Source organism: Vicia villosa, linkage group LG7 (genome assembly GCF_029867415.1).
Source record: "Vicia villosa cultivar HV-30 ecotype Madison, WI linkage group LG7, Vvil1.0, whole genome shotgun sequence".
In the NCBI taxonomy this organism is placed as follows: domain Eukaryota; kingdom Viridiplantae; phylum Streptophyta; class Magnoliopsida; order Fabales; family Fabaceae; genus Vicia; species Vicia villosa.
Window position 1 is genome coordinate 17616094 of NC_081186.1, and position 15812 is coordinate 17631905.

Sequence of the window (15812 nt, forward strand, 5' to 3'; positions counted from 1 at the left end):
ATATTTTGTTAATCAATGAAATATTATCTTCTTCACTTTATGTTGTTTTATCATCTGAATCTTTTTAATGCTTTTTGATGTCATGACAAAAAGGGGGAGAAACATGATAATTGATTTGATTTATTATATCAGTTGCTGGGATTAAGTCTCAACATTCCTAACATTATTTGCAAGTTCTATGTCTTTGAGATTTTTTGCAGGATTGAAGATATTCTGAAAAAGCTCAACATGAGAAGCAAATACATGAGGAAAGGCAATTCTATAAAGAAGCATGCTCTTGAAAAATTGAAGCAAGCTTAGTGCTGTGAAGCTTCCAGATCAGAAGCAAGAAGAAGAATGTTCTGATAGTCATTCGTAGAATGCTCTGATGTTCTCGGTTGAGATTACGCTCTGATACATTTTCTTCATCTTATATGCTCTGATAAATGCTATTCATTAAGAATGCTCTGATACATGATAGTTATCAAGAATGCTCTGACACATTCACGTTATGCTCTGATACATTCATGTTCTGATATTTTTGTCTAGTATGTTCTGAAACATTTCAGGATGTAAAGATGCTCTGATACATTCAAGAATGTTCTGATTCAATCAAGCAAGCTATGACAACTAAGAAGAAATTCAAAGCTCTGAAGCTGTCTTATGGAAGCAAGAAGCAGAAGCTCTGAATTTTCTGAAGTTCTAGGCGAAGTGAAAGTCTCTGCTGAAATGAAAAATACTCAGGGAAGTCTTTTTTTTATAAATTCTTTTAGTATTTATTTCAGGGGGAGATTGTTAATCTCAGGGGGAGACATATTCACACACTCTGATTATATGCATATGCTATATCTGTGTAATTATCTTTTGTCATCTGATATTCTGATTGCAAATTCATATAAATTATATATGTTTTTGACATCATCAAAAAGGGGGAGATTGTTAGAACAAGATTTGTTCTGATCAATATTCTTGTTTTGATGATAACAATGTATATGAATTTTGTATAAGACAATGTGGTACTCTAATCCTATGCATTTTTCATTTCAGGAAATATATAAGGAGTATGTACAATTCAGCGCCAAGAAGTACTGACTCAGAAGGTTCAGGATTGCAACATCAGAACACGCTCTCGCAAGACATCAGAAGATGGTCAAGCAGAATCAGAACATGGTATATGAAGCATCAGAAGAACTTGAGATCAGATGCAGAAGCACTGAAGTTCTTATGGTATCACGCTAAAGCACTTCAAAGTCAGAAGACAAGAAGATGCTCTGCACCAAGCTGTAACTCTGATTCTGATTATTCAAACGTTGTATTCATAAAATCTGAGATCATAAGTTAGTACTAGATGACAGACTATGAAGTCTAATCTCTGACTAACAAAAGGAACGTTATAAGCTACAAAAGGCAAAGTCAGTAAAAGCAGAGAAAAACATGGCTCGAGGTAGTTGACAAAATAGTGAAAACATTAAATGCAAAGCTGTCCATTCACGCAACGCATTAAATGCATTCCAACGATCATCTTCTCAAACGCCTATATATAGTGAAGTTCTGATCAGAAGCAATATACAACTCTTGCAAGAATACCAAAACGCTGCTGAAATAAATACTTACGAACTTCATCTTCAACCTCACATACTTTGTAATATTTAGTGAGTGATAAGCTTAGAACTTAAGAGAAATATCACAGTTGTGATTATAGCTTTTTAAGAAGCAAATCCATACTCTTGTAAACATTTATTTTACATTGATTTGTAAAAGGTTCTTAGAGTGATCAGTGAGATCAGTAGATTCTAGAAGACTTAGAAGTTTCTAAGTGGTGATTTCCTAGAGTGATTAAGGTGTGATCAGTATACTCTAGAAGACTTAGAGAGTTTCTAAGTGGACAACCATTGTAATCAAGATTGATTAGTGGATTAAATCCTCGGTTGAGGTAAATCACTCTAAGGGGGTGGACTGGAGTAGTTTCGTTAACAAAGAACCAGGATAAAAATATTGTGCTCATTGTTTTTATCTTAAGAGTTTTTAAAGTTACACTTATTCAACCCCCCCTTTCTAAGTGTTTCTCTATCCTTCAATATTAACAACCAATTTCATCAGAATCATAATCTCGCCGAAAACCACTCAATTGGGTTGTGTTTTTCTCATTTTCTTACAATGCATACATTAAATAGATTTTGTATTTCATTTAATCAATATCACAAAGTATGAAATGGGCTATGGATCACTAACGGGGTCGAGCTACAAAAAATATTGGTTTTTCTTTGAATTCAAAAGTGCCTTTAAGATAAGGGATCATAAATTCATTTATATCCATATTGCTTCAAAAATTCTTTCTTTTTCCCACTTAGAACTTCTTTTGGTGGTTTATTTTTTCTTTATTATCTTTGACATTTTGTTTTTTTTTCTTTCTCTTTTTCTTTTGATTTTTCATCGCTTTGTCAAAGTACATTAATTTTTTTCTTTCAATCACCAATGTCAACATATTTACTTTCTTTCTTTCAAATAATCATTTCTCCAACTTGCATATTATGATATCTTTAAAATTAATGCTCTCATATCCTTAATACAAAGGAATGATAATTGTTTTTCTTTTTAATCGCCAAGGGTAGTAATATTTCTAAAACAAAATTTTTAACTTTTTGGTTCAAAAAGAGGTTTATCAAAGGATCACTTTTTCATTAGGTAGGCTTTATTTGATCAATAGTTATTACTTAACAGAGAAATATTGACTCAATCATTTCCATGACTTCATACATATCAAGTAATAACAAGAGTTATGTAAAACCAATAGAGTTATATGCATATTTACTATTAATATATCTGTAAAACAAGAGGTTGCATACAATTCACCAGCTAGGTCTTGTAAGGATTATGATTTTAATCAACATGCTTTCACAAAACAAGTAAAATCTAACTTTAAGCAATCAATAGTTTCATGTTAACATTATTATTTCTAGATAATCATAAAAATCAATTTTGAATGAAACATTTAAAAATAACCTTTCATCATGAAGTTGGTCCTGATTTGTCATAAACCTAGATTTCTAAATTCTTACACACCTGACTATTTAACCATTGAGTTATATTATTTTTGTTTTACTCCTCTTGTACTCCATAAACAAAATTTAGTAACATCACAAAATTTCAAATTATTCAGAAAATAACGCATTCATTAGAACTTGAACATGTTCATGTAAAACAATTAAATAACGGAAAGTAAATACCAAAGTAAATGTCATAAATTTTTTGTGAGCCTTAACCATTATATATTTTTTTCACTTTCTCCTTCTTGGCGCATTTACCCCCTCTGTAAAAATATTTGCTTGCTCTCAAGCCACTCAATATGGAAAATAAATTCAGCCTGAGTAGACACTATGTGGGTCTAAGAGGTTGGATTACTAATTTGCATTTGCAGCCTGTGAAGATTTTGCTTAGCGGTATTAACAATTTATTGGGTGAACTAATTAAATTAAAATTTTGAACTATTATAAAGCTTTTCACTTAGCGCGTAACTGATCTCGCTTAATGAAATGTCTTCAGAATTGCTAAAACTTATTTTTACTTGTTTCAGCTAAGTAAATAAAATTTACATAAAATAAAGTTTAAAGCTATAAATTTGGGTTGCCTCAAAATAAACACTTGTTTAACGTCATTAGCTCGACGTTTGTGTTACAATTTATTCTAAGTATACCTTATTTTCTTCATCATATTCTATTTCATCAATTTGACATAGGTAGATAGTTGCTTCAAGGCCTCATAGAATGATATGCTGATATGCTGTCTTTTGAAAATATCTAAAAACTTTGCTTACTGGTTTTTTTTATCTTTCCTGGTTGAATCACATGGATAATGAGGATTTTGAGCAGGTGGATTCTTCTAATTACTTTTATCTTCCCTTGCATTTTGACTTTTTTGCTTTTGCATCTTCACTTATTTCTTCTCAAACTCTTTCTTTTTCTTATGCTTATTTCCCACTTTCTTCTTCTTTTCCCTCTTGTTTTTCTTTTGACTTCAACAACTCTTTCTGTTTCTTCATTACTGTCATTTCCACTCACTATGTCGCTCCTAGTTATAATGGATCTATAATGCTCATTCAAGTTGATTTTGAATGTTGACATTGAATACTCCACCTTTTGATCAACTAGTTGCTTGACTATCTAACAAACCTGGGTTTCAAGATTTTTAATTCATGCATCAGTGTTCTTTAGGTTTGCTATAGAAAAGTGCATAAATTGATTTATATTATCTTCCAATTTTGAAATTTTGTCTTGCCGAGGAGGAGTCTGGTTGTAATTATGGTACAACTGGTGTCAATTGGATGGTCCTGCATCTTGTCTCTGTCTTTGATTTTAATTTGAGTTCTTGTTGTTTTGATATTGCCATTGTATTTGTTGGTTTCTCGAAAAATTCACTTCTTCATTTGATGGAGGACAATAACCTGTGAGATGGTCTCCAGTGCAAAGCTCACAATAAAAAACTTACTTGTGTTTAGGTACCTCTTGAATTTTTTGAGTTGTTCTGGAAACTTTGAGAGTTACTTTGTTAGTTTAGATGATTACATTTATGCACAAACATGAACAGTTTTACAAAAGTGTTTAAAATGATAAAAAAAAACATTGATATGATTATAATATCAGTCCTAGACAACGACATCTTTTTGTTGGTAGAAGAAAGTAAGTATTTTTGTGTCATCTTATCCACAATGATTGAAGCGGTATTTAAAGTTGTTCAATAATCTTTATGATTTTAAGAGAAGCGTGTTGAAAAGTTGTTTATTTATAGAACTAAAATAAAATGACGATAAATCAAAATAAGGTTAAGAAACGAGATGAGATTGTTGGGGTGAGAGTTTATTATCTTATTCTCATGTATTCTCGTGATCAGTTGTACATATTCTAGTCAACAGTTAATATTATCATCTATTGATGCGTAAGTTGTTTATGTCTAAACAACGACGCAAAATAAATTGTATTGCTTAAATGAAAATCTCGCAGTCGGTTATCCAATAGAACAACAATATATGTGAATGCTAAATTTAAAATCCTCTCCGAAATTTTTGGCTATATTTAGATATGGTAAAACAAACGAAGCAAATAAAAATAAAAATGTTACTCTATTATTTAAGTATTTCATGATGAAATAAATCAATTTTGTGATTGTGTCCAAATCGAAAGATACAAAATATGATAAAGTGATTGAATGAGATGAAATATGTGTGATGAAATTATGCTAAATTCCATCAAATTTTTTAATTAACCCTAAACACAAAATTACATTCCATCAATTCTTTTTTAATTTAGTATTTAACGGATAAAAATATTTGATCTAAGATATGAAAAGTAATTTTCAATTTTTATTTATAATTACTGTGTTGTGTTGGTACATATCGAGCATGACAACAGCACACCCAGGGTTTGATTGATTTCAACTTGAAAAAAACACTCTTTCAATCCAAACAATTTCTTGCATAAGCTTTCCCTTTTATTATCTTCCAATCCCAACAACAACCACCACATCTCTGGTTTTTCTCGATGGGTCGCCCTCCCAGTAACGGAGGCCCCGCCTTCCGCTTCACCCAGCCGGAGGTATTCATCTATTCATCTTTTCCTCTTTCTTTCTTTCTTGCGTTATCATTTCGTTTTTCTATACTCAATGTTTTCTGTAATGCTACTTGATGCTGAAAATATATACATCAAGTTACACCTCTTAGGATCCAAATTAAGACTCACTTTACTTAAGATTAACATATAATTCATCATCTGATAAAATCAATTATAGCTTCTTTTTATGTCAAGTAGAACCTGATTTGTGTTTCTTTACGTTTTGGAAAATGATTGATACTGTGGAGGTCAAGTATCAGCACTTACACCTTTGAAAAAAAGCCTTTGAAATTTGAAAAAGGCGTGTCCATGTCCGTGTCGGACACCTGCACCGACACTTGTAATTACATTTAATTTATTCATTTTTTCAAATTATTTTCGATGTCACCGTGTCAATGTCGGGGTCGTGTTCGTGATGTCCGTGCTTCATAGAGTATTATGAAAGTGGTGTCATTTTCTCATAATCTCCATTGATTGTATATTCTTGTTTTGTCCATTGATATTATATGTCTTTAGCTTGGACGGTTGAGTTCATGTACCTGCGTGGTTATATTTACTGCAGGGAATCATTTTGTGAACTTTCCGCTATTGTATATCTTTTCTATTTTCTTTCTCGAAAACACAAGAGAAGCCTTAGTTATGCATGCTGGAAACTTCGCCAATCTTGAATATGCAATAGTAGATAGATACTTAACTTAGTCAAGAAAGACAGATGGAAATGGAATGGTTGGTGGTTGCCTTATGTTTCAAGGGATTTTGCATTTTTTTTCATTTTTTTATAGAATAGTTTCCTATCCCCAAATCCAATTGGGTTGTGTTAAAGTTATAGAGTTTTAAATAATAGGAGAAGAGAAATAATAAGGACTTGAGGAAAAGCTTCGCATTGTAGTATGCTCTGTACTGTTTTTCAAACCTGCTATCTGCTTCCAGTTACAACCTAGGTGTACATCTGTTTCAAACTTCTGTAATTCATCTGTTTAATATTTGGATACTGAAAATGATGTACCAACAGTTTTCACTACCTTAAGCATCTAATAGTATTTCCTAATTTTTCTGCACTGCTGGTTTCCCCAAGTTCTTCCTATTTCCCTTGTTTCCATCCTAATCTCTTCGTCAACTGCCTTGCTTTTATTTCAGGTTCTTTTTCTCTTTTTCTGCCTTACAATCTTCTTTTAAGCCCACCTCTACTCCTTACTCCTTTAAAACCAACTTAAACAGAGAAAACCCTATTATACCATACCAGGAAAAAGGCTATGCAATATGACAATGAAGCACTATTTGCTAATCTAACCTGAACCTTGATTCCTTTACACGAGAATAAGACATATATTGCCTGAAAATGGTTTTTTTTTTTTTTTTTTCCGTGTAAAAGAAAACCCATATGGTTCATCTGAAAAATGGAAGTGCTGAAGTAGAGTACTGTAGCCTAGCCTTAATTACTGTTGAACTCATGAATATAACCCCTGTTGAAAGAATTACATTTCTTATAGTACAGTTTCACTCTTGAACAAAGCATTTGGAGCTTGGTCTCTACTTTTGTCAGGGAAAAAGTGATGAAAAAGACCCTTGTTGTTACTCATATGACCAACTTGCTGATACTCTAACAAAGCCACATTCTCAATTACGCCTCTGTTCTGTCAGAGACAAACTACAGGTGCTAAAACGAACCTGATTTTGTAGAGTGGAATGATAGAGTGTGTGCGATAATGTACAAGTGTTGAGTATAGGATAGCTGCAAGTTTGGGAAGCTTTCAAGTAGCTAGGCAGTTGTAGATTCAGTTAGTAGCTTGGTTCTATAAATACTTCTCTTGTATTCAGATAGGTCATATTGAATAATATTCAGATTCATTACACGTTTAGTTTCTCTCTCTACTTTTAGTTTATCTGAAACTTTAGTAGCTTGGTGTCTTGATTTTCCTGGTCGTTTCTTGCTCTGTCTCCTCTGTCAAACCTTCATCATCTTTAATCAACTAAGCCCACAAGTGATACCAGCCTTTGTTACCTCCGTTCACCACCTCAATGTGTCTTTTTGGGTTGCTTTGGGCCTTGGGTTGTTTTGCTCCTCTATTTTAGTACCTCTTAAGTTAGCATATCTTGATTTATCTTATAGTTTAGTTTCTTTTGTTATAGTATCTCTTAAGTTTAGTTTAATATTACTTAATCATTATCATGCTTTGTTTCCTAATTTCATTAGAATTAGAAGTCTTGTGTGTAAGAGCATGACTTTGTAACCTTAAGGGATATGGTTCAACTCCCACATTGGACCCTTGTAAAATGACAATTAGTGTTACTGTTATTAATAATATGTTGGGGTTAGTGCTTGGTGTTTTGTATCAAGTTACTATCACTTATATTCCACCATTATCATATTCAAGTATTTATTAACTTGTCTTCACTTTTTTATCTAATATCACATAATCTCAACAATTCCAATGACAGACTTTTTCCAAAAACTATTTTTTATCTGTATAGGTAACAGAAATGGAAGCTATTCTTTCAGAACACAACAATGCAATGCCAGCACGAGATGTTCTTCAGGCTCTTGCAGACAAGTTCAGGTGTGTCACAGTACAGAGTACATGTAGAATTTAATATGCTCGTGAAAAGTGAAATTAAACTTTGCTTCTGTTTTCTGTTTTAGCGAATCACCCGACCGTAAAGGCAAAATTACCGTACAGAATAAACAGGTAAGTTTGCTATATTTTATTACTGATGAAGAGTCTTTTGCCCTCCATTCTTAGTTTTCTATTTCATTATAGGTATGGAATTGGTTTCAAAATAAGCGATATGCGATAAGGGCTAAAACTAGTAAGACTCCTGCAAAGTTAAATATCACACCCATGCCTCGGGTTGATTTGGCCCCAGGAAGGATTATGGCTCAACCAACAGCTTCTCCGATTCCCGCTCCTTCAGCTTCAGGTAGAATGCTGCTTTTAGGTGCTTAAAGTAATTTGTTTTATATTCACACTTATCTGTTAGTGTGGTAGTTTCTTTTGAAAATTTAATCATGCTTTCTACTCAGCTCTTATACCATATCACTGTGTTGCTTCTTGGATTACATAGAGTTTATTATACTGGTTTTGCCAATCTGTTTAGCTTAACATACATAGCCTATAGGTTTAGACTAGGTGTATATGCGCTTAGTTAAATTTTGTTTATAGTTTAGACATGCGGTGCAATATGAGTAAGGTCAAAAGTAATTTTGTTGTCATAACAAAATTTGTCTCCACAACTCTATGTTCTACGTTTGTTTTCCATTATTATTAACTTCTATGCTTATTACAATAATAATGAAAAAGGGGTTACAGATACTGCATCATACTAAAGCTAGTGTGTTAGCAGAATATAGATTCTAAGTGTGTCGCTACTTGTCTAGAGTATTTCATAGGCTGATAGAACAGAGGTAAGATAGAATATGATAGAGAAAATTATTTTATAAATAAATGTGAAAACAGAATGAATTTCCAGAGCTACTGCTCCTCAGTCAGAGAAAGAATTCTCTCACTGCCCAACCCTAATCTGAAAACAGAAAGTAATAATAATGATACTAGCTACTGCCCCATACACTCCTATTTATATGGGGAATACTAACTAAGCCAATTCCTATTTATTTGGAGAATAAAAACTAACTAACTGAGCTACTCCTAATTATTTGGGGAATAAAAACTAACTAATTGAGCCAACTCCTATTTATTTGGTTTGGACTAAGGCCCAAACCAATATCCTAACAATACCGGCAACCCGAAATACAACCTTGTCCTCAAGGTTGAAATGAGAAAATGTCCTTCAACATATAACGCCAAACACTTCCCTTGCAAGATAATGGTGGGTCTAAAACAAGACCAATTCTGCAGTTCAGCAAACCACAAACTGTACTTGGAGTTCATTTTCTTGAAACACAACACCGGCACGACTGTAGCTTTTGTATCTTCCGGATCCCATTGTTGAGAACTTGATGAGGTGACTTCATACAATCGAACTTGCTGCACATCTTTATTCTCACTATCTCTAGATAACAACCTACAGCTTTTCTCCTTAAAACCCCTAGAAGCTTGGGCATAATCAATCGTAACTCCGGCAAGAAAAATACAAAACTCTTTAGAAGCATGCAATATATCAAGGGTCGTGTCTTTTACAATTCCAAGGAATTTGACCAAGCTATTTACTATATCTTCAATTAAAACTATTCTAACCACCCCTTGCTGCAATAGGCTCTGAATTTCTTTTTCAATTTCATCCTTGTGTAAATGGGGATATCTGTAAGGCCACACACTTACCGGACCAGCGCCCTGTAAAAGATCAATTGAATGACTAGTGTTTCTCGAGGGAGAAAACCCCTGAATTGCTTTAAACAAAATAGCAAAACGATCCAACAATCCTTCCAACTCCTCGGTCTGTTGATCAGAGACACACGACACTTGTGACCTTAGCACCTCCATCAAGGTAGGCCATTCACAGCCTGCTATCATTCGAGAAGGAGTGATAATACTTTGGAAAATAGCCATCTTATCATCTATAGCCTGACCAAGTAATTTCACCATACTGCCCTTATGGTTGAACGCCATAGACATTTCTTTCCAATCCATGGTCACCTTCCCCAAAGTTTCTAGCCACACAACTCCCAAAATCAAGTCCACACCTTCTAACTCCAGCACATAAGCATCAAAACAAATTTGCACCGCTCCCACGTTCACCTGAATTCCATTGCATCTACCCCTAGTTAGGACACGATGACCGTCTCCTAACTTAACACCCAAAGGATTAGAAGGCACCATAGGCAATCCAAGGGCTTCAACCACCTTAGGGGATATGAAATTATGTGTGGCTCCACTGTCAATAAGAACCAAAATAGATGCACCTTGTAAACATCCCTCCAACTTCATCGTCCGGACCTGGTTTGGATTAGTGGATACACCAAACAGTCCCATGGTGTTACATTCTAATTCCTCTTGCGCGAGCTCTTCTTCCGACTCAGCCTCCAACACCACAATCTCTCCTTCATTGTTGACAATTTCATTATCCCCCAAGATAATCAACCGTAACTGTTTTGTTGCACATTGATGGAGAGGATCCCATCGTTCGTTGCAACGAAAACAGAGTCCTTTCGCACGACGCTCGTTAAACTCTGCACTTGGTAAATGGCGAACACCACGAGAGTGACGGCGCGAATCGTCACCTAAATTTGGGCGGGAAGATGCTGTAGAATTGGTAGGGTGTGTTGACCCAGCTTGAGATCCCGAACCAGTAGGCGTTCGGCCCAAATAGTTATTAGTCTGGTTTTGAATTGCAGATCCGTTCCCTTCCCCTTCGCGAAAAGTCCAAGTAGGTTTTTGAGATTTTGCCCAAGAGCCATGACCCGGTTTGTAACGTGATCCAGACCCTTGACCAGAAGCCACTGCAAATTCACTTTCAACATCACGAGCCAATTGCATTGCTGAGTAACGGTTACGAGGCTTGAAGGTACGCACCCGAGAGCGAATATCATGACGCAACCCACCAATGAAATAACCAAGAAACTGTTGCTCTGGCAAACGACCACACTGTGAAGAATACAATTCAAATTCAGCAATGTATTCCTCTACTGATCCTGATTGTTTTAGTTCCTTCAACTCCTCAAAAGGATTCTCCAAACGCCCACCACCAAATCGAGCCATCAGCGCCTCACAGAGGTTCTCCCATGACAGTTCCTCGGTTGAATCATGCCATAGGTTAAACCAATGGATAGTAGGGCCTTCCATGCTCAATTTCGTCAACTGAATACGAACATCCTCTGAAATTCGTTGTACCTCAAAGTACGTCTCTGCCCGAGTGATCCATGCAACCGGATCTTCACCGGTAAATGCCGGCAACTCCACCTTCTTCGCAGATAAACGAAACTCATCCAGCGGTGAGGTAACTGTCACACCGTTTGGCTGCGACACATCGCGATTAGCCACTGCACGTTGAATCTCAACACCAATGAACTCTCGTAAGGCAACGTCGTGATTAGCCATTGCACGTTGAATCTCAACACCAATGGACTCTCGTAATGCAACGATGCTAGCCTCAACACTCCCCAATCGTCCTTCCACTGCAGAAACACGGTCAGCCATCTTAGGAGCTCTGGGCATCAACAACGGTAGGTCGGACCAATTGATAGAACAGAGGTAAGATAGAATATGATAGAGAAAATTATTTTATAAATAAATGTGAAAACAGAATGAATTTCCAGAGCTACTGCTCCTCAGTCAGAGAAAGAATTCTCTCACTGCCCAACCCTAATCTGAAAACAGAAAGTAATAATAATGATACTAGCTACTGCCCCATACACTCCTATTTATATGGGGAATACTAACTAAGCCAATTCCTATTTATTTGGAGAATAAAAACTAACTAACTGAGCTACTCCTAATTATTTGGGGAATAAAAACTAACTAATTGAGCCAACTCCTATTTATTTGGTTTGGACTAAGGCCCAAACCAATATCCTAACATAGGCTGTGGCTGATCTCGCCCCCAAATTGCATACTTGTGAACACAGTATTTTACTGTCATTTTTTAGTGTACATGATACGATATTTCTTATGAAAATTCTAATATAGGAAGTAAAACCTGAATGACTCACTTTTGGGCTTTATCCTTTATTTTGTTGGTTGGTACAGTACTGCTGTATATTTTCAACTGTAGATGAAAAAAAATCATTATCAGAAAAAACATCACTCATTTCATTGTAGACTAATACTGTATTTATGTTCTTATTCTCTAATTTTTCATTTAATCACTTGCTACATTGCTGTCATTTTATTGTCTACTCAGTTCAAGGAACAGCAAAATTAGCTCCTGAAAATTCAGTTATGGAATTTGAAGCTAAATCTGGAAGGGATGGAGCATGGTCAATATTCCCTCTTTAATCATGTTTAGGTTACTCTTTTGTATATTTGTCAACTTCTTAATTAATTTTCATTAGTGTAATTGACTTGTGGTCTTGTTTTTTGTTAGGTATGATGTGGCTAACTTTCTATCATACAGACATTTGGAGAGCAGTGATCCGGTAATTTTGACATGAGATTATCTCCATTCTTAAGTTCCGAGATAGAATTAATGAGGTTTTTTATATAGTTCAGTTTTTATTCTTTTGATAGTATTTCCTTGTTATTTCAATCAAGCCAGTCAAAATTGAGATCCTATCTAACATTGGGAAGGGGTTCCAAGATCATAAATAAATGACATAATTTTTTCTTAATGTTTAATGGAACTGTTTTCTGTTACAGTACCATCAAATGATTGTACTGTTTGTGTTGATGTTTTGCTTCCTTATTTGTTTAAAAGAATTATTATGGAATGGTCATGGACAAATGTACTTGTAAATAAATCAAATAGATCTGGTTCTCACTTATCAGTTTCTGACCATTCATTCATGGTGTTGTAGTTGTCTTATGTTTTGCCTTCAACTCTTATGGGAAACCTAAACAGAGTTTGTTGACTGTTGTGCAGCGCCCAATCTTATTTTATCCAGGCTTATGGGTTTGTTGACCATGTAAATGGTAATATATATCTCCATGTTTCAGGAAGTGCTAGTGCGCTTTTCCGGTTTTGGATCTGATGAAGATGAGTGGATTAATGTACGAAAGAATGTCAGGCCACGCTCTCTGCCATGTGAGTCTTCAGAATGTGTCGCAGTGCTCGCTGGAGATCTCATACTTTGTTTTCAGGTTGGGATGTGTCATAATAAGTTAATTTGGTCATGGAAATTTTCATCTAACAAATTTTGTGTTTAGCAAAAATTGTTGTTTCTTACCATTTATTGAATTTTGATTTTTGACACTAAAGGAAGGTAAAGAACAAGCCCTTTACTTTGATGCACATGTCCTTGATGCTCAAAGACGGAGGCACGACGTAAGAGGTTGTCGTTGTAGATTTTTGGTTCGCTATGATCATGATCAGTCTGAGGTATAAATTTCAATAAAATTGTCATCTGGGATTTATATCTTTTATGTTTGATTATAAGATTTTAGTCCCTCTAGTTTCCATTCATTTCAGTTTTGATCCCCGCAGTTATAATTTTTTGATATCAGTCCCTATATTTTTTCACTCATATGGGTTTTGTTCCCTAATTTTAGGCTTCAGTCCTTATATTTTTAATTCATTGAGTTTTGGTCCCTAGTTTCTACTTATCATGACATTGATCCCTACTTTTCATAAAGGATTTCCTATTTGGATTCTCTTTCGGAAATCATGATTCCATATTAGATTTCAAATTTCCATTGAATTTTTCAAACAAATGATCATCATCCCTTACGCAGGAAATGCAGAATGATGACTGCAAAACAGTAAGCTAAATGATCTATGACTGGGCTTGTTTAGTCTATTTCTTCATAATGATGCAATTCAAAAGAGGCAGTATCTCATTCATTACAAGATTTTATCAACTCTACTTCTAGTGTTTCACTAATTCACATATTATGTGGTTTTTCCAGGAAATCGTGACGCTTAGGAAGGTTTGTCGGAGGCCTGAAACGGATTACAGATTACATCAACTTCATGCCGTGAATGATGCACCACCTGTGGATCATCAGAAGATTAGCTTGGATCATCCAGCAAATGTTCATAGCATGAGGGTTACTAATTCTTCTGAAATGGTGCAAAAGCAGCAACAGATTGCAAATATTCATATAGTAACACCAGTTTTGCAAACAAACGTTTCCATTCCACCACAAAGTATGAATGTGGATCCAGTGAAAATTGAAACAAAACCTGATATTCAAGCTGGAAATCCTATCACTCTAGGCACCGCCACATTCAACCCCAGCGTCATTACTACTAGCAGTGTTCCGGAAGTTTCGACTCAGAACCTGCCCGAAGAGAAGTAACTTGAATATGTTTCTGTAAAGCCTAACTAGTTGGATGGTAATCTTTTGCACAAAATGTTGTACATGAGTTTTTACGCATGTTTTATTCGTATTATGGGAAATGAAAAGGGTAATGTGCTAGAATTGCACTTTCATCTTTTTATGTTAAAACTTACATTAATAGTATATTTTAATAGAAACGCATGCAAAACTTACACTAATAGTATATTTTAATAGAAACGCATGCAAAACGAATTTGAACATCATTTTCAGATTTTTTTTTTTTTAAACATGACAATTAATTTTGAATATTTTATTATAATTTTTTTGTGAACATGTAATTCAGCTTTAGATGATTTTTTTTATTTGTTTTTTATTTTCTTGAGTAGTTTACCAAAAATATTTTATTTTTTAAAGTGATACTCTTTTAAGGAAGATAAACACTGATTTTAATAAAAGAAAATAAAGAGAAGCATAATTTAAATGTCTTTTATGAAAGAAAGTTGTACTCCAGCAGTATCACAATAATCAATCTATTTGAATATTTTATACAAATATAAATGAAAGGGAAATAAGAATTTATTAACTTTTCTCTTATTTAAAAAAATTCTTTCTCTTTCTCTTATAATGAGAAATAATTGATCTGTGAGAAAGGGAAATATAAAATATTTATATTTGATTTATAAAGGAAATATAAAATATTTCTCTTATAAATGAGTCACACTGCTTACCTTCCTCTTTCATATTTCTAAGTTTAGTTATTTCTATTTTTTTTTTATTTCTTAAGGTATGTTAGAGATTCCTTAAGATTTGGAGTACGCTCTCTTAGTCCGACATTCTTTTTCTCTAATTGATTGTTGAATCTATAAAGTTGAGCGTAAGATAGTTTGGTACTTGGAGTAGTATTATCCTCGTATGATGTCTTTAAGCAAATTTTATCTTCCTTGTTGGAAGAAGATTCTTTAATATTTCTCGCCGAGGTTGATGTTTACCCTCCTCTTCTTCGTTCGACTATTAAAGAAACTTCTTTATCTTCTTTGTCATTTCTTCAACAAGAGGATCCTTAATTTGATATTGAATCTTTCGAAGATCGTTCAACTACTGAGTATGTTCTTTCGAAGGATTGTACAAAATTTGTATAATAGGAGTAAGATGAGGATGGTGATTCTTTAGTTTGGATTCCTTCATCTTTGATATTGAGTAGTTAAACTAGTTTGTTCATCTTTTCTATAATTTTCTTCCTTCTTGATTTTCATGAAATTTATATAGACTCCCATATATTGATTTAAGAGTTGAATTAAATTTCCAATTCTTAATTCTTAGATATTTGTTAGTAATAGAGTTTCCAACAAAAGTTTTGATATTTCTAAATCAAGAAAAACATTCGTGATGGATATCTACA

The 15812-nt window shown here is 34.2% G+C and overlaps 1 protein-coding gene across 2 annotated transcripts; it reads left to right on the forward strand.

The window, feature by feature from the left end:
- The first annotated feature begins 5369 nt into the window (after positions 1-5369).
- LOC131620351 (protein SAWADEE HOMEODOMAIN HOMOLOG 2-like) lies at positions 5370-14567 on the forward strand. 2 transcript variants are annotated; one of them, XM_058891403.1, is made up of 10 exons: positions 5370-5567; positions 8055-8140; positions 8224-8269; positions 8342-8501; positions 12378-12453; positions 12561-12612; positions 13130-13273; positions 13392-13511; positions 13865-13891; positions 14039-14567. In XM_058891403.1, exons 1-10 carry the CDS (start codon positions 5514-5516, stop codon positions 14429-14431), a joined length of 1158 nt encoding a protein of 385 aa, XP_058747386.1. In that variant the 5' UTR covers positions 5370-5513; the 3' UTR covers positions 14432-14567. The 2 variants fall into 2 exon arrangements, with proteins under 2 accessions (XP_058747386.1, XP_058747387.1); XM_058891404.1 differs by lacking the exon at positions 13865-13891 and having other exon boundaries at positions 5375-5567.
- The last annotated feature ends 1245 nt before the right edge of the window (positions 14568-15812 follow it).

Coding starts and splice junctions, on each gene's coding strand:
- LOC131620351 (XM_058891403.1), top strand. CDS start 5,514: ATGGGTCGCCCTCCCAGTAACGGAGGCCCCGCCTTCCGCTTCACCCAG. Junction 5,568..8,054: donor TCCGCTTCACCCAGCCGGAG/GTATTCATCTAT, acceptor TTATCTGTATAG/GTAACAGAAATGGAAGCTAT. Junction 13,892..14,038: donor AGAATGATGACTGCAAAACA/GTAAGCTAAATG, acceptor TGGTTTTTCCAG/GAAATCGTGACGCTTAGGAA.